Here is a 26,418-nt window from a genome sequence, read left to right as displayed (position 1 = left end):
TCACCATCTCTCTAGGGACTCCGTCAAAGGCCTTTTCCAAATCAACAAAAACAAAATACAGATCCCTTCTCCTACCAATATATTTTTCCTGAAGCTGTCGAACAATGAATATGGCATCAGTGGTCCCCCTACCTGGCATAAACCCAAACTGCATCTCATCAATATTCACTCTTTCTCTAATCATACCTTCTAAAACTCTCTCCATTACCTACATTATCTGATCTAAAAGCATCATACCTCTATAATTTCCTCTTTCCAGGGCATCACCCTTCCCTTTATACACATTTACAATTACACTCTTCAGCCAATCATCTGGGACAACTGACTCCTAAATATATATGAGTGAATACAGCATATATAAAAAGTGTCCATCAGTGTATCTTCTTTCAGAGTACCATGAACTCTGAAACTGCAGCAATATAAAAACAGTAACTGCCTACTCTGTACCAGCTTAATAAACCAAGAAAATGGAGGTTGGATGGCAAACTTTTTACCCACGGTGCCTTCGGAGTTCCTCCTGGATGCCACATCATAAAAATACCATAAGGTGCTCCATGGAGGAACTCCGTAGCAGCTATGTGTCCAAAATTCTGTGTTCAAGCTTCCACATTCTCAATTTCAATTCTGGCACATTCCAAGTTACTTGACGGGGTTCCTCAAGCTGCCCCCTCTGGAACACATTGGCCCTAGGTTAGGCCACCATAATGCAAACTATACAAGGTTATGAGACTGACCTATGCCTTTGGCAAGGCTTAACATGACAGAAATACCTCAGGTCACTTCCAAGACTCAAACACAGACCTACAACACAGCTGTTTCTGTCCCAAGGGCTCTATCACCAGAATACCAGGCATCTAGATATGTGGCCACAAGGTTCAATTGTGGTTAATGTGAGGATACAAAATGAATGCAGTAAGTTATCACTGTACAGCTCTTGTTTTTGCTATTAACCCCTCGAATCCGGTGATTTCATTTTATTTTTGTTACCACAGAGGTAAAACTGTTGAGAACCACTGGCTTACACGACATTTTCCAAACTGGAAGGGCTACATGTATTGTAGTGTTAACTAACCCTATGTGATGAAAAATCATTTGGGAGTAACAATAAAAACCTATTATACCATAATGTCACTGTAATGAAACAGTCATGGTGCTCTCCTAAACTGTACAAAATCATCTAGCAAAAGCAAAGATAGCGAAATAAAAGATGTCACCATGCAAGGGGTTGTTACTGTTGTATTCCAAGGCTCATCTACATGCACATGTAAATATGATGGACTACAGGAAACAGGCCACTTCAGTCAGGCACTTTCAAAAGTCTTTTGTTATGGTCTGTTGAAGATCTGTTTGCACTGTAAGAGTGACATGCATGAGGTGGGTGAGTGTGTAGAGGTGTGGGGGGCTGCATGACAATGAGGGCAAGGTGTTGTAACAACAAGGTGCATAACGTTGGTAAACGTGTGTGGTGTGAGGGGCTGTACCACAATGAGAGAAAAGGGTGTCATGTGAACGAGCTGCATGAGGTGAGCACTGTATGAGTGTTGTTGTGCGAAGACCTAAATTATGATAAGGCCAGAAGGTGTGGTAAGAGTTACATGAAGTGACTGTGTTGTGGTGTGAAGGGTCGCAATACATTACGGGCAGTGTGTGTTGTGGGAACGAGTTGCATGAAGTGAGCGTGGTGAATGTATTGTGGTGTGAAGGATGCATAGTGATTAAGTAAAGTGTGCTGTGAGAAGGAGCTGAGTGTGTTGAGGTGTGAGAGGGTTGCATGACAGTGAGGGCCGAGTGTGCTGCAGTGTGAGGGACTACATTAGCAAGGGCAGTGTGTTGTAAGAATGAGCTGAGTGCGCTGTGGTGTGAAGGCTGCACAAGAGTGTGGGCACAGATGATTGTTGGTGTTGTATTTTGTGGTGGTACTGAAGTAGACAGGTTAAGACCAACACTCTTTCCCAGTCACATCACACACCACCACTACCATTCTTAGTATCTCCAGTGCTTTGCTCCCTCCCAAGACGGTCATGGTGGAACAGACTTCAGGCTACTTTGTCCTTGCATGTATTCCCAAATCCTCTTCCTCTTCCTTCTCATTCACCATGACACTTCATAACCCCTTGAATCCAATGACCCCCCCCCTTTTTTTTTTTTACTATATCCAGGTTATTATACCGTATTTTACTTAGAGTATATATACTGTACTTGTGAAAGGTTGATAAAAGCTATATCTTACCCCTCAAAGTTGAAAAATATCTCTTTAGCTGAATGAAATAGTTGAGGCTTGGAGAAAAAAAAAAAAAAGTGAAGAGGTTAAACCGCCCCGTCCTGAAGACGTGAATTCACGTCCTCACATGATGTGCACTCATATCCCGGAGACGTAAATTAACGTGGCAACATTGCAAGGTCCCTAATTTGTACAATTTTCAATTTAATTTGCACAATTTTCAATTTTCGCGAGTGATTTTTGGCACGAATACACGGGACACCTTCCTCTACAAGATGGCAGGCAGGGACAATGCCTTACCCAGCATGACCTCCTCCCCCCCCCTGCATGCCCTTTTCTCAGCAATTCACCTGTTATCAGTGACCTGGCCAGTAAAGCCATGTCGTGCCACGGTACGAAACTCAGGGCCAGAGTGATTCCCCAATCGATGACAATGTGGAGGACAAACATTAGAGGAAGAAACAATCAGAAATGATGATCAGGTAACGTGGCTAAAAAAGGTAGGAATGGTGATGAGTTAGTGAGTGAAACAATGCTTATAATGCCTATATTACTGTTTGAAAACCAAAATACTCTCAAACTACATATAAATTCGTACCAAATAAATACCATTTATGAGTGGTGTGGAATAGTTATCCTCCCATAGAACTCGTTTTCTTTGCAGCCAGCCTGATAGAAAACCCTGTAAGGTAAGGAGATCCTCCTACCTGGATCGAGTATTTTAAACCTCAGGTGAGCGATTTCTCTATGAATTTTCGATGTTTCTCACCAAAGGCAGATGTTTGAAAAAAAAAAAAAAAAAAAGGGTCCAAAAATGTCGGGACTGGGGCATACCGCTGTCCAGAAAACGTCGGGATGGGGGGGGGTTAAATACTTTCTTTGCACTTATTTACATCCTCAGTGGCTTCACTCATTTTTACCATAACACAAAATGCCTTCCTCTTCCAACATTATCATACTCTCAATCCCTCATAAAGACGCTTTGGTCCTCGACTGTACTGATACCAGCCAATTCAATATTACTCTGTTTGGGAAGTAAAGCAGCCACAAGGCTATGCCACTATGGTCCATATCATTTAAGAATATGAGACTGACCTAGATCCCTGGCAGCAACTTACATCACAGAAAAACCTCCAATCACTTTCTGATGATTCAAACCATCATGCTCCTCCCATCCACTTAGCATTAAATTATACAGTATTCTTTTCTTTCACACTAAAACACTCAGGCAAAGCTGTTACCAACACCAACTCTCCTACATATGCATGGGACTGCCCTGAAATTCTGTACAGCATTTCTACTGGATGTTACCTTAGCCCTATGATATTTCTTTTCTACCATCAAAAAATTTTATTTATCACAACAGAGATGCCCTGTAATGAGGACAGTCAATGTTCTCAGTAATTCCGTGTTCAGGTTTCCCTCCCAAATACAAGTCCCAGTATTGAATGTTATCATGCGTGACCCTGTTTCATGTGGCTTTAGAAATGGACTCCCACGGGAGATATTGTATGCTAATGACTTGGTGTTCACTGCAGAGAATAAAAGGGAGGTGGAGGAAAGACTTAGGAAAATGGAGAGACGGAAAGGGGCACACAGTTTAAGTGTAAACATGGATAATACAAAAGTGATGATACGTAGAGCTGGTGGCAGTACTGTCAAAGAAGAGGGAGTGTGGCCATGTATACTTTCCCACAAGGGTATGGGATGTAACTTCATCTTGTGCAGTATTTGTGATAAGTGGAAGCATGAGACGCAGTAGTATTAGAGGCAGGCTGTGAAATAATGCTGATTTTGAATGTGTATGTTGGGGAGACGAAGCAGTGACTGTCAGGCATGAAATGACTGATCTTGCAAGAAAGTCTCTCGAGTATATGGAGGAATTCTGTTACTTGGAGGAAAAGTTACGTGCTGGAGGTGGGGCTCTGTGGCTAGGGTACTGAAATGACAATGATTAGATGGATGTGCAGAGTCTTTGAATGCGAGGTCTGAGGGGGCTAGGATTGTGACTGATGATCTGAATGGAAGAATGGGAGTTGAATGTATTGGTGTTGTGATAAGGAGGGGTAGATTGAGATCGCTGGGGAATGTTGAGAGGATGGAGGATGACAACTGGGTGAGGAAGGTCAGAAGTGTGAACATCAGGGGTGAAGAAGTGAGAAGCAGAACAAAAAAAAGCCTGAGGCAATGTCATAGAGTGTGACCTTTGGGATAAGGAACTGAATAGAGAGGCTGCTGCAGATCCAGCAGAGAAGAAAACCACTATTAAGAGACGAAGGCCAATGCATGCAAGAATATTGGAGCCTCTATGATACAATATTATACCAACATACAGTACCGTACTCTTTTCTTGAGTTACCATAAAAGTGCACATCATGAGCAAACAATAAACATAGTGCATTTACAAAAGTACACATATCAGTGCAAAAAATATTCTTACCCTACCATGTTCACATACAACATTAAGAACATAGCCTAACACCTTACACACAAAAAATACTAGCAATGGTTGCAGACATTTCCCTATTATTTCCTTCAAAGACTATGGGCCAAAGACTACAATACCATAGTCCAGTACAATACAGTATATTCAATGGTAGATATCTTTATTCAACAAAATCCATCCCCCTTTAAAAATAAAAAGGCACAGTAACAACCTGACCCCAATACCCCCTTGAAAGTATCCCCCTGTTACCCTCTCAAAGGCATGAGTTATCTAGGCTACTGTGCCATCATAATAATGAATGGTTCACTGATACTTCTCACTGGCTGTGGCAATGTACAATGTTACCAAATGCATTCATTTTATGTGTGGGATAAAAGCACATGACTGAATAATATGTCATAAGGGATACCATGATGTTCACTGAGCAACTGGAAATATTCACAAAAAAAAATTGTAGCAGCAGTGAGTTTGCAGAATTCTGATGGTCATAGTATGGTGCATTGAACCCCTTCAGTTAGATGACATTATGCATCTTTCCTCTTCCTTCTGCCTGTGGGTGACTCTACACTGAATGACAAGCCAAATGGTTTCCTGTACATCAGGAAACCGTTTACTACGCTGGGTGGTAACCAAATAACCAAATTTTGGCACCTGGTGGTTTAGTGGGTAATTATTGTGCTCCAATCGGATTAAGTCGGTGAAGGTTTATATCCAAGGGGTGGTTGGGGTTTATTGCTCACATAATGCCACTCAGGGATGAGTGAGGCTGGTCACTCTCATCTTAAATGTCAGGACCAACTGCCCAGCCCCGTGCTCCTACGCTCCTCATGGGGCAACGTAGGATTGGATGATGGATGAAAGGATGGCTACCTTGAAATGATTTTGTTTCAGCTTAGGGATGACTTTCAGAATTCAAGAGATATGGTATTAGCCTTCATTAATTGTATGGAGACTGAAGAAAAACAAAATGTCATTGTACTGAAGGGGTTTGGGTTCAATATCCCCAATGAACAAAACCCCCCCAAAGCAAAAGTAACACTCACGTCAATGAGGGAGTCGTCACCCAAGGCCCAGCGCTGTTGCCCCTTGTGATGCTGGAAGTCAGTGTCTGTGTTGGGAGGTCGCTGGAAAAAGTAGTTGACTTGTTCATCATCTTGTGACCTTGCCAGCGATCGGCCATACTCCATGTACTGACCACCCGGAACACCCATCTGTTAATTAGGGATACTAATGTTAACCCTCTTATGCTCCTCTGACTCACCCAGAACACTCATCTGTTAGTTAGGAATACCAACGTTAACACCTTAAATACATTGACAATCTTTTAGTTTCTTCTTGCTTCCTCCTGATTTTATTTAAATTAGGAAACACCTCTCATATTAAAGAGGTTAGTGAAGGCTATAATTTACCTTCTTCCTCCAGTACCACAAATAGCTCCTATGCTTAATAAGACTCTAAAAACAATATGAATAAAGTATGAAAACATCACCTGAAAGCAAGGATTAAAAAAGACAATGATGATCATGATGATACCATCACCATTATTATCATCAAGAGCATCCTGAACTTTTTTTTCTCACTGAAAGATGGGGTTAGGCTGGATCCAGAAAACAAGGAAGAATTTAGTATGAAAACATGAGGACTATAAACAGAATGCCCAGTGAAATGAACCAGACACTCGTTCATAGGGTATTCAAGTCCCTGAAATCTTGGCTCCACTTAACAGGCCTTAGGCTATTTTATTTTCTATTTTCTTCATAGATGCACCTCAAACACACCTGTCAGATTGAGTTAAAGGAAGATTATCAGAAAGCATCACAACTTCATGCAAAGATGGGTAAAAGAAGCGAGAAAGAGGCAAAAACCATTCATATCAACTCCAGTGCAACCTTATGTGAATAGTATAGGTATGAGGATATGCTAACACTAGGTATCTACACCACATAAGAATCTTCTGTCTATAGTGCATAGTATCTATAGCCTGTCTTAATTCTGGGGGGGTGGCCACAAACAAATGACCTCTACTTCAATCTCCTTTATGCTATCCAAGTGTCTTCCCTCCAATTCACACCACCCTCATTCACATACCTCTATAACCCATCACTCCGCCTCATTAGCATGAAATGAAGTGTCCTTGTCAATCTCTCATTTTCTGTTTTCCTCACATGTAAAGGTACTAACATCAATTACAACTCATTAATAGTTCACTATCCTTTTACTGTAATGCAGCTCCTCTTACTACAACACACTCACCTCATGAACCTCACTCACAATACAAACAATCCTTACTCTCGACAAAAATCTCTGGTGGCACCTAGGTGAAGGTGTTGGTTCCCTGCAATATGGGCAGAACAGTTATATGAATGAGTGGTGTGAATTGTAGGCAGGGCAGTCCAATAGAAAAAGACAAGGTGACATGGGGCAATTTACTTATGGCCACCCCTTTGGAATCAAGGTGCTTGGCTAGACAGACAGACGAAGATGAATAGACTGATATAGTAAAACTGAGGGGAAGATCAATAGTTACCTGAGGTCTGATGGGTTCCGGGGGTGTGGGGTGGGGAGGGATATGCCTGCCAGCCATCATGACCGCTGCGGCCTCACCCTCATAAATACCACCTCTCCACCTCATCCACCTGTAGATAGACAAAATCATAAATTCATGACAGGACTGTATACAATACAGAAGGTTATACTATGATCATTTTAGACATGGAGTGTAAAGACTTTGAATAACAAAGCCTATATTATATTGATTCCAGCAGTACTGGACAGAACCCGGCTTGTGTGACACACCACTGCTGTTGTTAAATACCGGTAACCCCAGTCTGTCCGGTTGAGCAGACCCATCAACCATAGGCAAGCAACCATCCCTGCTGGGTTGTCCCATGCAATGAACCAATGTCCTCTCGTGGCAGACAGTGCTTTGCCACAGTGAGGCATAGGGAATAGTGCGGAGGTTTGGTTTCTGGTGGACACCACATCTGCATCTCTCCACTCACTTAACAGGCGCACCATAGCAGGTTCCACATCATCTCATTATCTGGTTATAAGGTTAACATCCACCAGTGTAAATGATTTCCTGGGTTACAGGAAACCATTAGCCTTGTCACTCAGTGTACAGCCACATGAAGCGGAGTGTATAATAGAAGGGACGTGAAGGATGGAAGAAATAAGGTCACAGGGGGGCAGATACAGAAAAAGAATGATAAAGAAAGAAGTAGGCAGGACAACATCAAGTGAGTGGATGATGGCCAGCACCACTTACCACCAACAGTGACATACTATACCATCCTTGTTGCATACGATAAAACATTCTAAGAGATGGTGCAATGAACAAAGTAAGTAAAATATTGTACACCATGACCCAGAGTATCAACATTCCAAGAGTGACTGACAGTATAGTCAACATAAGAATTATATAACAGTACAGTATTCTGTATATTTAGATTTCAACAATAGTTATACTGCACTTGGATGGAATAAAAGCTGCAAAAATAAAACCAACATTATTTTCATTCAAGCAGGATATGGAAATTTAATCAGTGTAATTGTAAGAAACTTAAAACCAGCCAACGTACTTATTACGGTATTAAAATGGTGAGGAAAAAAAAAAAAAAAAAAAAAAACAGATAAGGAACTTTTATTGTAATCACAGCTAACATACAACTGATGCCATAGTAATACAATGCCTGAATATCATAAAGTATTGGCAACAACACCTGTATGTAGTATAAGTGAGAAATGTATTTATCAACCACAGTGACATGAATCTAGCAAACTGTACAAAAGTGCATAACAGGTAACCTATGTATACTTTAAATGATCAAATATTCTGTATTTTGTAAAAAACTGCAAAGTATCTTTTGCTGAGAATACTGTGCAGCCACAGTCTTTTGTTGTGCTGGGCGTTGGTTACCGCTTATATGTCATTTTCAAAGCAAATCTGACTGATAAACTTATGTACCGTACTGTACAGTCAGGGACTCTGTCGACCACAGCAATGCTCAAGACAAACTCAAACCTCCTCAAAGATGGTTCAGGTTTGGAGACCTTGGTGAGGCTTGTGAAAGACTTAAAAACTGATCTAACAGATCAGCTTTTGCTAGACTTGTGTCAAGACAGAGTTATGACCAACTCAGTCTCAAACCGAGCTCAAGTCTTCCTTCGCACTGCTTTCTCACAAGTGACTAACACAGCAAATACTGCAATTTCTAATTCAGGAATTACTGGTACTACATGTAGCTGAATAATATCAAATTGAGATTAATGTCATCTAGATAACTAGGAGAAAAATCGATCATATCTCAAACTAATTCCTCAATTTAGCTACCACTATACAGCAAGACATCAAATAATCCATAATTTTCTAGAAAGCTTTTCATTACCATGGTAGGCAAAGCTGTGACACTTTCACTAAGGACAGCAACGACCTAGGAAAGTTTGTTGTGTGACTTTTGGCTTGAGGTGAGCACGGTGTCACCCCAGCAAATGTAGTCTACTCCTGTTTATGTTCTACGTGTGATGTGTGTTTGTGTACTGTATCTTGTGTGAATGCTCTGGGAAGGTGCTCAGGGTAATTTTGGTTGAAATACATGGGAGGAGTGCCCAGCTGAATGACTAGTAGCAGGCAGTCCTGAAATATATTTCACTATTGTATCTGGTATTACCCGTACCTGGTTAATGTGCAAACTTTCAAGGGGGAAAAAAAAAAAGGGAGCTGCATTATTTGCAAGATTGCTTTATATTCTGTTCATAATAAATGGTACTTACCTACTTCAGTAACCAGTCCCAGGTCAATACATTACAGTTAATTTAGTGTTTATTATACGACACCTGCATTTTCTGTTGTTTGCTGTTCATTACAAGAAACACTGTGCTGTGTTATGAATCAGATACATCACCAGGAACCATAGTTATCCCATACCAGTAGCTACACAGTATTTTGTACAAAATTTTCAACTTCTACCTACTGAAATAGTTTCAGAGATGGTGGATCTGTTGATGCAAGGTGAAGAGTACACTAAAGATTCCAGCCTCAGTTCCTGGTGAGGTAAATAATACCAATTAGGTCAAACTCAGATGGATCAGTTTCATTTGGCAGAAAGATTCTTTTTTTTCTGTCCCCTACATTTTCCAAATTATTCTTGATTTTGAAAAAAAAAAAAAAAATCTTAAATTTTTCGTATTCTTCTTCATATTACTGTGTATACTGTATACTGTACATGATACCTCTTTTCATATAGAAGCAATTAGGTGGAAAATAAGTAAACAGTTTTATGCACAGAACATTATCTATTACTTTCCAAGTCCCTAAAAATTTATTAATCCCTTAAGTGACCTGGTTAGTACTGTAATCCCTGAATGATCAATGGATGTTCATTAAGAAGGAAGGTACTCTACATAAAAGAATTACAGTACTAATAAATTATGGTAACTTATGCACATAGTGTACAATAGATACCAGATATAGTTTACAACAAAATACTTTTATATGATACACTAATAGGAATGATGATTATTACTATTATTATTATTGTTATTATTATTATAATTATTATTACTGCTCTGTGCAGGACATTATCACTTGCAACTTATTAACTATGTAATTAATCGTGTTTTCCGGACCATTTCAAAATCTTCCTTAACTACACAGCTGACGTCTACTATCTATCTATCTATATATTGTCAGACGCCCCAATCCCGTACGAGGTGGCCACAAAGAAATTGCCTCCATGTCGCCCTGTCCCCCACCATTTCACTGCCCTGCTCCCAGCTAACATCCCCCTCTCTCATATACCTCTCCACTCCATCCCTCCATCTCATCCTCAGCCTCCCCCTCCACCTCACTCACATACACTCTCCTCGCCAGTCTCTCACCCTCCATCCTCTCCACATGGCCAAACCACCTCAGTGAGTTCCTCCAAACACTTCCTATCACATCCACATCCACACCACAACGCTCCTTTATATCCTCATTTGTCAGCCTGTCTTTCCATGTGACTCCACAGGTTTCTCTTAAATAACTCATTTCTACATTCAATCAAAATGAATGGTTGAGGATGCTAACTAAATGAAACCACAAAAATTAATGACTGAAGACATTTTACTAAATGGAACCAAGCCTACTGGACCCCAAATATAAAAGTTACATGCTCTCAGTCATGGCTTTGGTAGAACAGTGTCCTAACTCACAGCTGTTAAACTCTGGACTGTAAGATTTGGCTCTCAAGGCTGGGCAATAATTCCTCCAAGGTGTGTTGCACCTTCTTGACCCTTAGTCCAGCTGAACTCATTTGAGTCTAAACCTATTTTCTTTTGCACAATCTGGCAATAACAATAAAATGGCAAAATAAAACCTGCAAAAAAAATGTTCACATAAAATCTGGTATGGTACTGAATAAAGTGGATAACAAAATGTTTTGTTGTGAATTAGTTGTTTTCTCAATAAAGAAAACAAAAAGGCTGCTTCCATTAAAACTTACAATCAAAATTAAGAAATACAGTAATGTTCAATACCCTCTGTGGCTTGAATTTCTGTACTCTATTCTAAGTACCCGATCTCTTTAGAAAACAGAACAAGACTGCTTCTTTGGTGAAGAAAATGCATAAAGTAAGACTACATACTGTGAGTTTATGAGTTATATCTGGTTCAAACTTGTATTTTATGGAATTTAACTTTAACAATAAGAAAATATATTTGAAGATGTCCCTGGTGGCCACTACTACATCGTCAAAATGGTTCCAACCTATCAGCATTCCTGAACACCACATTAGTTTTGACTGAGATGTACAATGCTAACATAAATTTCATTCTATTATTTGCAGCTCAATTTAATCATTTCTATATGCACATGTCAAAATATCCATCTTGCCCATATCTGTAATTCAAAGCAAAGGGTCAGTCATCATTTAACAGTCTTCTTAATGGTAAGTACTAGACCTTGATTTGCCTATTTATCAAACTAAGCCTTACCACTGCCTTTGGCATGCAGTAACAAGCATATCCAATCAGTACACAAGTTCCATAAAGTTTGCCTGTACTGGGCACAACTTTATCATGCCTAATCAAGACACTCTCCCCATTCCATTCTGTAAACGATATAAGGTCCTTTATTAACTTCTCCTATCATCAAATACGTTTCATATTTCTCAGACACATTCTTAATTCTTGTGAGACTTTCTACAGGGGTCTAGAAGTGTGGCCTACTCACAATCCTGACCTCGGTTTATCATCGCTCAGGGTCACCTAATCCCGGAGTGTCAACGCAAAATGAGTTCTCCATACCTTTAATTTCCCTCTCCCAGGGTCTGCCTTACTATCAACTCCGTCCTAAGCCTATCCAGTGTTCTTCCAGCTGCCTGGTGGAGTAAACGTCCGACTGCTTGTCATCCCAGTAACATGGCGCTCTACCACAACAATGCCAACTGACCAAATTTGGAGCTAGAATTTATCCCTATAATCTATTGATATGACGAACTGAACCGGTCTGGCTACCACTGAGGAACAGAAGCTTCATCTGACAACCACAGAGGAAAAGTTATGGATTAGCAATAAGAGTAAAGTCAACATAAACAACAAAGAGCGAGAGGACATCATTACCAGACGTGTGACAACTGACGTCAGCCATGCGTCACTGAACTTCCCGGCAAGAGGGGCTTAAGTCCATCACTGTGGTAGAGGCTGTTCATGTAGAACGAGGATAATATGATAGACTGCCATTAACTATAATTATCAGTGAGACTATAATTTCTGTGTATATAACAGACTTATTAACAGGCCTAATGCATTCTCGGTCCATTAGGCCTATCGCCCGCAGTGCATCTTGGCACAGGACTACAAACACACAATTCATCGTTCAGTTCGCATTATGCTTTAAACGTGTATTGAAAGGTGGGAAACGACCAAGGAGTGCAAAACTCCTCTCACTGAAAATTACGAGATGCCACTCGTCCCAACATGATCCCCTTTTAAATAAAGTACGGAACATGTACCGTTAACTAAATAACCAGTATTCAACAGCTTAACATATAACTGTAGAGGATGGGTTTGATAAATGGCAGTGAAGAAGTTGTAATGGTAGATGGATGTCTAAAAAAGAGTGGTTCATTATCAGTTTTGGAGTGCGAGTTGGGTGGACGCAGTCCCCATGGCTATTCAGCATAATGTATGAGGTTTAAGAAAGGTTAAAACCCAAAGCTGTGGAGAGAGGTATGAATGGGTACTTGATGATGAAGAGTGTGGTATCTCAAATCAGATGTATGCAGATGATGCCATGTTGCTTGCTGATAGTGAACAAGAGCTTTGCAGATTGGTTCAGAGTTCTGTGAATTTTAAGTGTTATACTTTGAAAGTAAATGTAGATAAACGTGATGGGCTGTTGAATGGAGAATCTTGAAGTGAAGAAGTTAAGGTACCTCAGTGAAAAAAAAAAAAATGTGGAAAGGAGAGTGACACAGGAAGAAAGGTGGCTATTTATTGTGCTAAGAAGGTTTTGATACTATAGATGTCTGACTGTGAAGGCTATAATGAGTTGCATGAAGGTAGAAGTCACTGAAGGCAGGGAACTATCAAGAGATCAAGTTGGCTGGATGAAGTATGTAGAGAAAAGCACAAGAAAAGATAGGGCACCCCTACAGGCCCCATGTGGAGTGAGATGGGCTCCAGAGAGAGAGAGAGAGAGAGAGAACATGACTGAGGAAGAACTAATCAATAATGTTTAAGAGAGTGAGCCACAAGCTCATTCACTCACCAATCAAGCATAATGTTTAATAGAGTGAGCCACAAGCTCATTCACTCACCAGTCAACCATAATGTTTAATAGAGTGAGCCACAAGCTCATTCACTCACCAATCAAGCCCCCAGAACCCAAACCACCTCACAGGCATAATCATCCACACAAATGCTCTTCATACAGTTAGTTAAATGACTAGAGTTAAAAAATGGGTGCCAGCCCTTGTCATGTGCTAATCCTTCAGTTTCTTCCTACCTGCTTGATCCCTTGTCAGTTTCCTAGCCTTCTTCCCCACCATACCATGCCTTTTCACACACTCATATACCATATCTGTCTACTTTCATCTTGACCACTCACATATATCCTATTCACACCCATATGACCATACCATTTAATACATCCTCAACTTCATTGTCCACAGCCTTCCTTACTAGTATTGTGCTCCATTCTTCATCATGCAGACCTTCCTACCTTAGGGAGGGATGAGGTAGAGTCCAGAAAGCCAGGAAACTCTGATACAATGAGATACTAACTATAGTTTGCACAGTAGATTGAGCCAGACTCTAATTTAAGCCCCTAGAATCATGACTCCCTGTCATAAGCATACACTTATTTTGCAGGTAGCTTCATATTCACCTGTCTAATGACTATTAATTTAAAAGGGGTGCCATACCCTGGTCAAATGCTCTGCACAAAATTAATCCAGCCACGCCTTATATTAGCTATTTCTTAAACAATCCACTCTCCGCACACATTTCTCTAAAGCTCCATCTCCACTGCTTTAACGACTTTTTCTTTTATGCCATACCCAACTGTTTATGTGGGCACAACTCCTCTATTCATTCCTCCTGCAGACACCATACACAAAACACATGAGTGTAGATGGTTACGTTTGTAAAGTGGAACTAGAATTTTGGTGGCTTGAATGATGTGTGAATACCTGTCTCACGCATTTCCCAGGGCATGCTGCCAAGAGGGCTCCCACTTTCTTACTTTTTCTTGTTTCTCGATTGTGCCTCACCCCATCCTTAGATATGGAGGAAAATCAGAATAATGACAATGAATTTTTTCACATGCTTATGCATTCAGCACATATAAAACCATATTTTGTACCAAAGCCATCATTTTGATAGACTGAAGGTCAACATAAAGGAAACTACAAACTTGACAGGTGGTAGGTGGTGGCACCCATTATCCATTCACTTGTGCTGCCTACTTCTTCCTCTTTTCTCATTCTATCTCTGTCTGTCCTCCTCTCTTCCTACTTCCCTCTTTCCATCCTGACCTGAATAACTTTGCCCACTGACTAGCCAATCCCTTCATTCATTATGTGCTTGGCTATTATTTTGATCCTACAAGTACTAGCAACTTTCTCAGATTACAACACCAGGGTGATCCATGACAGAAGTCCATTATACTGAGTGCTAAATCATTCAAGACCTTGTATGACAGAACACTTAAATACTGAATAATATCAATAAAAAAAAAACTTTATTAAAAAACATTTTATTAGCTAGTGTTGTGTACAAGGATGTGTAAGCCTGAAATTAACATTTAATTTACACTTAGTCCTAAGTATTCATTGAAAAACTTTTCCTTCTTTACAAAGAATTATATTCAGGATGAGAGGCAGCTGGTTCCCAATTCTTGTTCCATCTACGTCTATTCAATCTCACCCAGGAATACTTGCTTGTCGTTTGAAACAGACATGACTGTCAAGAAGAAGCAAAAGTAAGCAAGTCAAGAAAGATCACATAAAACAATAAATAAGTAAAGAAATTACCCTTTCACTACAAGACGTATTTCCTGAGCTGTCAACACAGTTTCATCACAATAAGGGGAAAAGGGAGGTTATTTGTAATTCGCTGACTGCCACAGTCCTGCCTTAGAAAAAAAAAAAAAGGGGGGGGGGCGGCAGTAAGTCATCATTCATGCACTGGCATTAGTAAACCATACAATAAAACATATTACTATACAGTACATCTACTACTAGTATTGTAATTAACCAGCTCACATTTTATTTAACTTCTTAACCAACTGCTAAAAAAAAGGACAAAAAAAATGTTGAGATGAGAGGGAAGCATGAAAGAGAAAAACAGAAATAAAAGCAGTAATGTGGGTAAAATGTACAGAGTAAGCACTAGCGAGGTATGTGAAAGTTTTAATGTGTAGGAGTGGCTGAAAGGAAACAAACACAGACTTGAAATGGAGGTAGCAGAAGCAGAAAAAAAAAAAGTACAATATTGCAGAGGACAGGTTAGAGTGAAGGAGAAGGCCAGAGTTTAAGATGTAACTATATGAGGATCCATAGGTAACTATCATACTATACCTTATGTTGTGTATTTTACTGTAAATTTTCACCTTCAAACTTTTTCTAACTCTAATGAACATCTAAAACAACTGTAGTCAATATTTTTGACAATACCCCCAACCTAATACAGTACAATACAGCTATATCTATCACTGTACCTATATATACAGAATTTGCAGACTTTTTTCCTAAGCAAGACTAGTTTCTATATAGTATAAAGTATTATTTCTTCAAGACTGAAAAAACACAAGGAATGAGGACAAGAACAACAATGAAATCTTACCAATGGGTTCTTTAGGGTGAAATTCAACAGCATTGACAGATCCGTTGTGTCCAGGCAGCTTGTACAGTATGTGGCGTGTGGTGGTGTCCCAGACATAAGCATGTCTGTCTGATGAGCCAGCTGCCACTCGACGCCCATCAGGTGACCATGAACACCGCAAAAGAATCTGGTACCAGGATACATATGTTAACCATTTCAGTCTACACATCTTTAGTTTACCAGTACTGTATTCTTGCTTCTACCATATCATTTCATTCACCTTAGGAAAAGTCTCTCATAGTGAAGGAAATTATTAATGCAACATTTAATTCCTCCAGTTCAAAAAGTGTACATTCTGTTGAATACAATCATCAGGTGATCGCAAGAATAAAACGAAAAAGACATCTCCAGGATCTGAGTCAACACCTTCTGAATGATGAGAAACCTCTTGCATTTTATTCTTGATATAGTCTAGTAAATTTTATTCAGCTTAAGAGAGACCCCACTAAGAGTTATAAATAAAGTACAGAGACCCCTATGCTTGATAAAATTGCTCCCAGCGATATTTCTCAAGGTGTTTTGGTATTTCTGGTACTTCCTTAAATCCACTTCAGCACCCTGTCCCTTGTTTTCTAGAGCAGCCCCTTGTTCTTTCACACTCAGTCATATTGACAACATCAATCCTTATGTTACTAACTTTCTCACTGTTCATTTTCCTTACATATCTTCTCTTCCACTGAGGAGCTAAGGCATATTACTGGAATGGCAGGGAAAAACTCCATACTGTACATACACACTGTCAGGAATAAACTCCACACATATACATTTCTCATGAAAAAATACACATACGTATATTGAAAACATGCACATATAATTTCAGAAAAAAAAAAAAAAAATGCACACACATTCACAAGAAAAACACTCTATATAAATACAATCTTGGGAAAAAAAAAAAAAACTTTGTATATCGGTATGTACATACTGTACATTCTCAGGAAAATAACTCCATACATAGATATAGTGCAAACAGAGCTTTGGGTGATGAGTTTTCTGTGAATGTTGGTGTGCATCAGGGGTCAGTTTTAAGCCCCTTAATTTACCATCCTTGATTAGAAACAGAAGCTTGAGTGTTGCAGCTGTGCAAGACTTACATGCAGGAGTGTTAGTGCCAACTTTAACATATGGATGTGAGACTATGGTGTGGCTTGAAAATGAGAAGTCAAGAGTGAGAGCAGTGGAGATGGGACTGCTGAGGAATGTACTGTACTGTACATGGAGTACGGAGGGTGGATAGGATACGAAATAACGTGATTTGTGAAAGATGTGGAGTAACGAGGTCTGCGGACACCAGAATTGAAGAGAGTGTACTGATATGGTATGGTCACGTGGAGAGAATGGATAACAACAGAGTGGTGAAAAAGGTATATCTGAGCAAATCTGAAGGAGGGAGGAGGCAAGGTTGGCCAAGGAGAAGATGGAGGGATATGGTGGATGAGTGTGTGATGTGTGAGGAAGAGAGTATGGAAGTTGGTAAGGCTAGAGGACTAATAAGAGATCAAACTGGCTGGATGAATGTTGTGAGAAGAAGTGCATGATCAGGAATTTGGCACCCCTTTCTAATATGACAGCGTTCGGACTGACTATCGGATATGTTTATGTGAAGTTACAGAATGTGGTGAAAGTTTTTTGGTGTATCAGACAGACCCAGGATTCTGAGGATTTGAATGATGAGTGAATGGAAGCATGCCCCATTGGATTAGGTAAACTTGGGCTGTCTGGATGTTGCTTCTCCTCACCCTGCCCTAAGGTGGGGAAGGAGGCCCACATGATGACTGATGATTATTCATCATGGTGCCTGAAGCTCTCACACATAATTTCTGAAATGGACTCCCATGGAAGATGTATCCTGATGACACTGGTGTTAACAGTGGAGAATGAGATGGTGTGGAGGAAAGATTCTGGATGTGGACAGATGGAATGGTGTAAATACAGATACAACCTATGTGATGGTATCACATATGCCTCTCCTGACATAAAGAGGGCTCTACCTCCATGCTAAGAGGTCCTTGTCTTCAACATTTCTTGGGAGTACAATGTTGTAGCCTATGGCTGTGAAACCTGGGCTGTAAAAGAAGAGGCTATTCAAAGGTTCAAGCAAACAGAGATGACAATTATTAGATGGACATGCAGTGTGTCCCAGAATGCTAGGCTTGGGGGGAGGGATGCACAATTGCAAGTGAAGAGTTGAGAGGAAGGATAGGACTTAAATGTATTAATGCTGCAAAAAGAAGGGGTAGACTGAGAGGGTTTGGGCATGTGGAATGGGTAGAATGACTACTGGGTGGAGAAGGTCAGAAGTGTGATGTTGAGTGTAGGGTTGCAAGAGGCAGACTGAAAAAGACCTTGGATGAAGTCACAGAGTGTGAACTCACAGATAAGGGACTGAATAGAGAGGCTGCTTGAGAATGAGTAGCATGGACAGCTGCCATAAGGTGGCCAAGGCCAATGCATGCAAGCATGTTGGAGTCTTTATACACCAACAAACAAGTGAACAAATGAGTGAAACATATACATTTTCAAAGTTGTGTTGATGGCCCTGGAAGATCTTGACACAGCGTTCTTGTGGTGCAAAAGGTCTCACATCCCAGATCCTGACAGTGTTGTCCATGGCGTTAGAGAGGACGTAAGATCCATCAGGAGAGAGGCTCAAACCTGTTACTGTGTCATTGTGGCCACGCAGTCGGTACAAAAGACCATTCTTTCGTAGGTCCCACACCTGCAACACAATGCAAAATTACAATATAAAACCCTTTTAATTAGGTGACATATTCTGTTTATTCACTGCCTGTGTTACCGAGGTGCTAGAACATCTTCAACTAGCAATAACTGAACTACATTGATATTTTGTTTGAAGGGACACGTTTTCTGGCACTAAAATTTGCATTTTCTGTTAGTAAGCTGGGCTAAACCATCTGCAGATTATTACGCCTGAAAAATAATGATCATATTTATAAATCTCTCTTTTCTGTATTGAATGTTAACAAGTCTTGGTGTTGTTCTCAACTTCCTGATGCAAACTTGAATTCACTACTGGAGATTACAGCATCTGTCACTTGCACAAAACATCTGATGCACTGATTCAAACTACAAGGTGCCAAGTGTCACAAAGCTGCAGTGCCAGGCAGTGAGATAAATATGGTATGATAAACAGTTTCACCCTTTTTAAGTAAGTGGAGAGGATGGAGAATGAAAGACTGACTAAGAGGGTGTATGTAGGTGAGGTGGAGGGAGGGAGAGGGAGGGGTAGACCGAGGATGAGATGGAGGGATGGAGTTGAGAGGTATATGAGGGAGGGGGGGGTGAGCTGGGGGGAGGGGAGTCAAATGGTGGGTGACAGAGTGACTTGGAGGCGTTTTGTCTGCGGCCACCCTTTGCGGGATTAGGGTGTCGGGCTATAGATAGATAGATGAATGTTTTGCACTAAGTCTTACCTTTTTTCTATTAAGAATTAGTGTTTTGCACTTGCCCCTAGTTGGAGGGTGGTTGACCAAACATTCACTGGCTAACATTATGTACCATCATTTCAACTGTGGCCCTCCACAGTCTGTGAGTCTGACACCCCTCATCTACATTGTATGGTACTAGCATTATAACAAAACACTACTAAGGGTGATGGACAGAGCTGCCTTCACGTAGTGGCAGAGCTGCCCAATCATAAAAATGCTCCTCAGCTCTCTATCCCCTGAAAGATGGTGGACTGCAACCTACCGGGTTCATATTCAGATGAACCCAAGGCTGCTGCTACTGGTACTACTACTACTACTACTAGAGAACTACTATAACTACTACTGTAATTATGAATAACAGAATAATATACCACTCCAACACTGTTTTAGCATGCTGTTAGGTCATATCACTGACTGGTTCCATTAACACTTACGAAAGTACTGTACCATCTCTCAATATATATGTATATATAAAGATATGAAAAATGCACCATGGCTGACCTACCTTCATATCATTATCTATTCCACCTGAGATCACCTGTTCTGCTGTGTCATTGAACGTCACTGCCGTAACCTGTAAAAGTGCAACTCATGCTTTAAATCATGTGCATAACTTACAGTGAAGAATATGCACCAAAGAAACAAAATAAAGCTTTACTCGTATGAAATATATAAATACAGTAGTTCGTACAGTATTCTAACCCCATTCCCCACTAACAAATGGGTAAGGGGCCACACAATGATTCAGACCTAAATATGCAGCTAAAACTGTCCTTTGTTGCATGTTCATCACATAACAATTAAAAAAGACACTAACCACCATGTTACTTTAACTGATGACCAACAACTATGTGGGAGAGGTAAATCTAGCCAGATAAGGATATGCAGTTCAATGATCATTAACAATCCAGTAAAAACAGACCTAAAAAAATTGTTGGATGCAAATTCCTCCTCCTCATCATCATCCAGACCTCCTTCCCACCCTGAGGCAGGTCATTAACCCATGAAATGGAAGTCACAGCTCCAGCTGTGCTCAGTATGTAGGGGAGTGCACACAACAGCTCAAACTGTGTTCCTGAAAACTGCATTCAGACTGTTTTGCCACAACTCAGAAAATGAGCACTGTCATCTAATAGTAAAAGCCTTTCTCTCTTCACTGTTGCCCACCAGAGTCGAAGTATCATTCTCAATGCCATGGAAGGTGGTAACACATCATGCTCACATCTACCCACTTATGCGATCTTACTCACATTGCTACACCCACAGGAAAGCTAATGAATTTTCTTTTTCTTCAATATCCTTCATCATCCATGCATATTTACTGGTGCCAACGGCCATGCCACGTTGAGTACACCGCTTCCCGTCCGATCAGCGAAGTTAAGCAATGTTGGGTCTGGTTAGTACTTGGATGGGTGACCGCCTGGGAACACCAGATGCTGTTGGCATCCCTACGTGTCAAGTGGGGTTGGTGGGGGATTAGTGCCCCTCCCTGTAAAACAATTAACTCTAAGCCCTTGGCCACCCCGTTAGGGATACATGGCGTCTGGCAATGAATGAATGAAAGACTTCAATGAGACAAGACTTAAATAAAGAACTATTTTTGGTACCATAATATTTTGCACACAGGAAGGCTCAGGGGGGTGGGGGAACTATTCCATGGGTTAACCATTTCACTACCAGGACATCATTAAATTTTTTTTTCTTGCTACCATCAGAAAACAGTATTAAGCTTATGGAATATGTATCTCTGGCAATGAAAGGGCAAAGCAGAGGTTTTCAATCCTTTTAGTCTGAGAGATCTTTCACAAGCAAAGTAAATTTATCTATACACAGACATAATTAATAACTAGGCATACAAAAGCGTAACTGTAGTGCGGGGACTACAACCCTTACATCTGGTGACAACCTTTTCGGTTCATTCTTGTTGTCTCTTGATGAACTTGCCAACATTGAAGCCTGTTGAAGTGATGGCATTAGAAAAGTCTCCACCAATCCCTGCACAACCAGATTTTTCCCTCTAAACTAAATAAAATCACTGGAAGGTGGCAAGAATAAACTCTGAAATACACCATCAGATTACAGTAGTTTTATCAGTACTGCCTATCCAGGGCAGAGAATTGAAAGAATGAGATAGCACATGCCTGGAAGGTGTTTTGGAGTGTGGTAGCTGGCCTCTTCTTGCGTACATCCCAAATAAGCACTGTGCAGTCATCCCCGCCACTCACTACTAAGCTTGGGCCACGTCGTGCACTATGTACGCAATTCACAAAACTACTGTGGCCTGGGGAGGAGAGGAGTCATCATCATCATCATCAATAACATCAAATTTTTCTCACCTAAGGATGGGGTGAGGCTGGGTCCAGAAAAAAATGAGAGAGAGAGCACCAATGCAGGAATGGGAAGTGTAAGGTCAAAATGAAACTAGGTCACATACTGGTAGTATTTTACAGTAAATTCCTAAAACATGTATGTGCATTACCCAAATCAGGAAGGAGATGCAAGCATCTTCTTTTCACTACTGCCTCATGAGAAAAATAAACAAGATGCCGGACCAGCACTGGCGTGTCCAAATACTGTACAATATTCCCGGGTATCTATAGTCAAGTTTTGTGCTAATTTATTTGCGCTTCTGTAGGCTAGGATATTTTTGAGGGTTACTATGGCATTTACTGGGGGGTAGACTGGGGGCTAGTACTGCATTACCTGTAAATTCCACTTACTGTACTGTACTTCGCAACATATACTGTACACATATACCTACCGTATATAATACAGTTTATATACTGTGTGTGAGGCCTGGGGAGGCTAGGTTTACGATGGAAGAGTTGAGGGGTAGGATGGGACTGGAGTGTATTGGTGTTGTGATAAGGAGAGGTAGATGGAGGTGGTTTGGGCATGCAGAGAGGATGGCAGATGATAACTGGGTGAAGAATGTGAGAAGTGTTAATGTTAGGGGTAGGGTTGTGAAAGAGACCAAAAAAGGACCTGGGACAAGGTCATTAAGTGTGACCTCAGGATAACTGGGTGTGGAGTGGTAGACTGAGATGGTTTGGGCATGTGGAGAGGATGGCAGATGATAATTGGGTGTAGAAAGTGAGAAGTGTTAACGTTAGGGGCAGGGTTGCAAAGGGCAGACCAAAAAAAGACCGAGGACAAGGTCACTGGGTGTGACCTCAGGGATATGGGACTGAACAGGGAAACCGCCAGAGATCAAGCAGCATGGAAAGCTGGCATTAGTGACCAAGGCTGATGTATGCAAGTATGTTGAAGCCTTCAAAAATATGAACGAACAAATGATATATATTATATACATACAGGTATACAGTATATATATATATATATATATATATATATATATATATATATATATATATATATATAATGTATTTATCTCTCTCTCTATCTATAGCCCGCCGCCCACATCCCGCACAGGGTGGCCGCAGACAAAACGCCTCCCAGTCACTCTGTCACCCACCATTTGACTCCCCTCCCCCAACTCACCCCCCTCCCTCATATACCTCTCAACTCCATCCCTCCACCTCATCCTCGGTCTACCCCTCCCTCTCCCTCCCTCCACCTCACCTACATACACCCTCTTAGTCAGTCTTTCATTCTCCATCCTCTCCACATGTCCAAACCACCTCAGTGTATTTCTCCTAATCTTTTCAACCACATCCACATCTACCCCACAACGTTCCTGTATTTATACAGAATATAAAATGTATTCAAACTTATGAGCTTCTCAACACAGATGCCCCTGGTGGTTGTAGCTAAAGGGTTTAATAACACATCAAAAAGTGAGATAAAGTATATAATAGTGATTTCTTGTGATCCTACCTCTGAGTTTCTTGACACGGGTGCCACTGATGGTGTCCCAGCACATGACAGTCTTATCTGCAGAAGCTGTGTACAGCACTGAGCCATCCGTAGAGAAGTGCATATCTGTCACAGCATTGGTGTGCCCACTCAGCACCGCAAAGTTATCACACTCTCCATACACATTCCAGAAGACTGCAAAAGGAAAGAGATGTCAAAAATATCATTAACTCTCCAGCCAGTCTTGTTGAAAGGTACTACATTCAAAGTTGCTTTATGGTGCTGATAATTTAAAACTTTTTTCTTTTTTTACACAAAATTTTTCGTGCTTCATTACAAAATTATTTTGAAGTTACCAAAACGGAAACATATCTCACTTAAAGTTGTATTCACCTGCACACAATCTAGACTTTAAGTGAGAACTGATGCATTGTAAATCAAGAGGCCAACACTACAATAAATCCATAGACAGCCTTACACCACAACAAACTCAACTTGTGCACCTTACGGTATGTACTTTTGCAACACAGAGGATCCTTTAGCATTACCTTAAAAAAAAAAAAAAAAAAAAGGGGGGGGGGGGTGAGGAGAGGGACACATGGCTGAAGTAACTAGTTGGTTTCCTGGAGTGCACTAGGTCCTCCTCCAGATTAGTCAGGGGTTGTAACACCAACCACCCTTCCACATGTGCTGAAGAAGGATGCCTTCAAGTGGTAGCATTGATAAGGGAACTGGAGCTATTACCTGCAAAATATACAAGTCCCCAAATACAGACTATCGTAGCCCAAAACACTGAATGGTTGGTGGCTGACATATAACTCGCATAATAACTGATTGGGTACATTAAAAAGATCATGGTAGTATTACATCTGAGGTCAATGCATGTTAAATTATGAAACCAATAGCTAACTCTCAGGTATTTAAACCAATAAGCCTGACTTTCATCCACTGGTGCCTTCATCAACAGACCACCAGGCATCTACATACAGTATTCGCACAGTGTAAAAACCAACATATCTGAACTTACAAATCTGCCTGTCCATCCCAGTGGTGGCAAGGACATCACCATCTGGGTGGAATTTGCCACACAAGATGTCTCCCTGATGGCCTGACAGTTGCATTATGGGTGCCAGTAGACCGCTGGTGCGAGGAGGGCCCTGAAACACAAACAGGTACATTGATAAGAAGAAAATTTACTAACTCATCCCCTGAAAAATTACTGCAGTGAATTAACCTCTTTGGCCAAGGGATTTTTTTTTTTTTTTTTTTTTTTTTACAGTTATCTGGCCAATACCAAACAATTTTAATCAGTTTAGGTGAGACTTCCTTGGGTGGGAGGGACAGAAACAATATCAGTAAAGTAGAACCATTCTCAAATATGTCTATTCTCATTATATTGTATACAGTTTTTATTTTGTTAGGTTTGGTTATGACAAAGCAACTTGTGACGGACTGACACTGGGGCTGAACTGACCTAAAAGCCGTCCAGGATATGCAGTCATTAGCTGCTGTTTGCGTGTAACATTAACAAGGTTTTATCATTCGCATTTTCATAATTTCCACAACTTTTTAAAATCACCAATTGGTTATTTGGCTATAGATTATTGATAAATTAGTTCAGTTGTTAAATGTATGTATGCAAGCTCTTCTTAGCTTTCACAGAAACTATAATACCGGTACTATATACAAAATCAATATGGCAATACTGGTAAATGCCACAAGGCAACTTACATGTCTTCTGTAATGTTACATAGGCTAACTGTATTAGCTTCTACTGCCAAGGGCAGTGTAACAAGTTTTAAAATGCCTCTATCTATTGCCAGATGCCTTAATCCTGTAAAGGGTGGTCACAAACAAATCGCCTCCATGTCGCCCAGTCCCCCGCCAATTCACTGCCCTGCACCCAGCTCACATCCCCCTCTCTCATATACCTCTCCACTCCATTCCTCCATCCATCCTTAGCCTCGCCCTCCTTCTCCCCCCCTCCACCTCACCCACATACACTCTCCTCATTAGTCTCTCGCTCTCCACCCTCTCCACATGGTCAAACCACCTCAATGTATTTCTCCTAATGCTTTCCACCACATCCACATCCACACCACAATCCTCATTTGTCAGTCTGCCTCTCCATGTAACTCCACAGGCTCCTCTCAAATAACTCATTTCCACTGCCCTCACTCTTGACTCGTGTCCTTCCAACAAGGTCCATGCTTCACTTCCATATGTTAAAGCTGCTATCACAATACTGTGATGCAGTGACTTTTTTACCTCCAAGCTCACTTCCCTGTTTCTTGTCACTGCTTTCAAAGAGCCAGCATCCTTTCTTCCTTGTTATACCCTTTCAAACACTTCACCCTCGAAACTTCCATCCTTACTCATCACACTACTCAAGTACTTAAATGTACTCTCATTTTCCATTTCCTCATCATCCCACTGCACTGTACATCCAGTGACTCATAAACATATAACATTATGTTTCGTACACGAGTACAGTATACTACCTATATAGTGAGAATTGGCTGTCCCAAAGATGATTAACTCCAATACTTGACTATCTCAGCCACCTGAAAAATCACAGCAACCTACACTTTGCACTAAACCGCCCTTTTCTCCTCCGTGCACCACCAGCTCATGTCGAGGTTTTTTGGCCTGAATTGCAACTGCCATATACTCTGCTTTGCGCTTGACATCCATTTCCACAACACAATTAAATCTTGTTACGACCAGTCCTCGACGTACGGAAGCGGCTAGCACCTTGACTATAAACAAACGCTCGATCTCATCCTCTGAAAAATTAAATCAGTAGTATTATTATGAAACTTTTAGCAATTAAAACTTAAACAATACCATGAATAATTGTCTTTATTCATTACAATTTTTTCTTCGCCGATATATTTTTTCAGATATAAATTAATACTGCATTATAACAGATGTTAACTAACGTACTCCGATAGGACTACCAGCCTAAAGTGTTTATAGTTTGGAAAATTATTGGTGTACTTCGGAAAATGGCTAGTGGGACACACACACACGAAGTCAAAGCTTGAAGCTTCAGATTTAACATGCCAATGGAGTTGGCGCTTAGGTCAGTATTCTCGTCGCCTAAGGAGGCTCCTTAGCC

General features: G+C 40.7%; 2 protein-coding genes and 1 non-coding gene across 5 annotated transcripts in view; 1 reads left to right on the top strand and 2 right to left on the bottom strand.

The window, feature by feature from the left end:
• The window catches only part of pum (pumilio), a 494,630-nt gene extending 482,510 nt beyond the window's left edge, over positions 1 to 12,120 (bottom strand). For all 3 annotated transcript variants that reach the window (XM_080284657.1, XM_080284659.1, XM_080284658.1), the window contains exons 1-3: positions 11,956 to 12,120; positions 7,195 to 7,303; positions 5,711 to 5,878 (exon numbers count right to left, since the gene is read on the bottom strand). In XM_080284657.1, the coding sequence (XP_080140783.1) occupies positions 5,711 to 5,878; positions 7,195 to 7,299 (273 nt within the window). In that variant the 5' untranslated portion in view covers positions 7,300 to 7,303; positions 11,956 to 12,120. The remainder of the gene's footprint in view (positions 1 to 5,710; positions 5,879 to 7,194; positions 7,304 to 11,955) is intronic.
• A 2,804-nt stretch (positions 12,121 to 14,924) lies between these two features.
• Positions 14,925 to 26,026, bottom strand: LOC145415295 (U5 small nuclear ribonucleoprotein 40 kDa protein). The gene is made up of 8 exons (XM_080284570.1): positions 25,884 to 26,026; positions 24,325 to 24,454; positions 23,319 to 23,492; positions 21,623 to 21,762; positions 19,987 to 20,055; positions 18,548 to 18,751; positions 15,997 to 16,162; positions 14,925 to 15,114 (listed from the first exon to the last, which is right to left on the bottom strand). Exons 1-8 carry the CDS (start codon positions 25,989 to 25,991, stop codon positions 15,065 to 15,067), a joined length of 1,041 nt encoding a protein of 346 aa, XP_080140696.1. The 5' UTR covers positions 25,992 to 26,026; the 3' UTR covers positions 14,925 to 15,064.
• Positions 20,808 to 20,926, top strand: LOC145415526 (5S ribosomal RNA). Its single transcript, XR_013900111.1, has one exon. It is a non-coding gene; the product is annotated as a 5S ribosomal RNA (ribosomal RNA).
• Positions 26,027 to 26,418: the final 392 nt, after the last annotated feature.

This window comes from Coenobita brevimanus, chromosome 102 (assembly GCF_032717465.1).
Source record: "Coenobita brevimanus isolate Jiangsu-jjx chromosome 102, ASM3271746v2, whole genome shotgun sequence".
In the NCBI taxonomy this organism is placed as follows: domain Eukaryota; kingdom Metazoa; phylum Arthropoda; class Malacostraca; order Decapoda; family Coenobitidae; genus Coenobita; species Coenobita brevimanus.
Note: the sequence above shows the minus strand (reverse complement) of the source record. Positions and strands in the feature narration are given on the sequence as shown.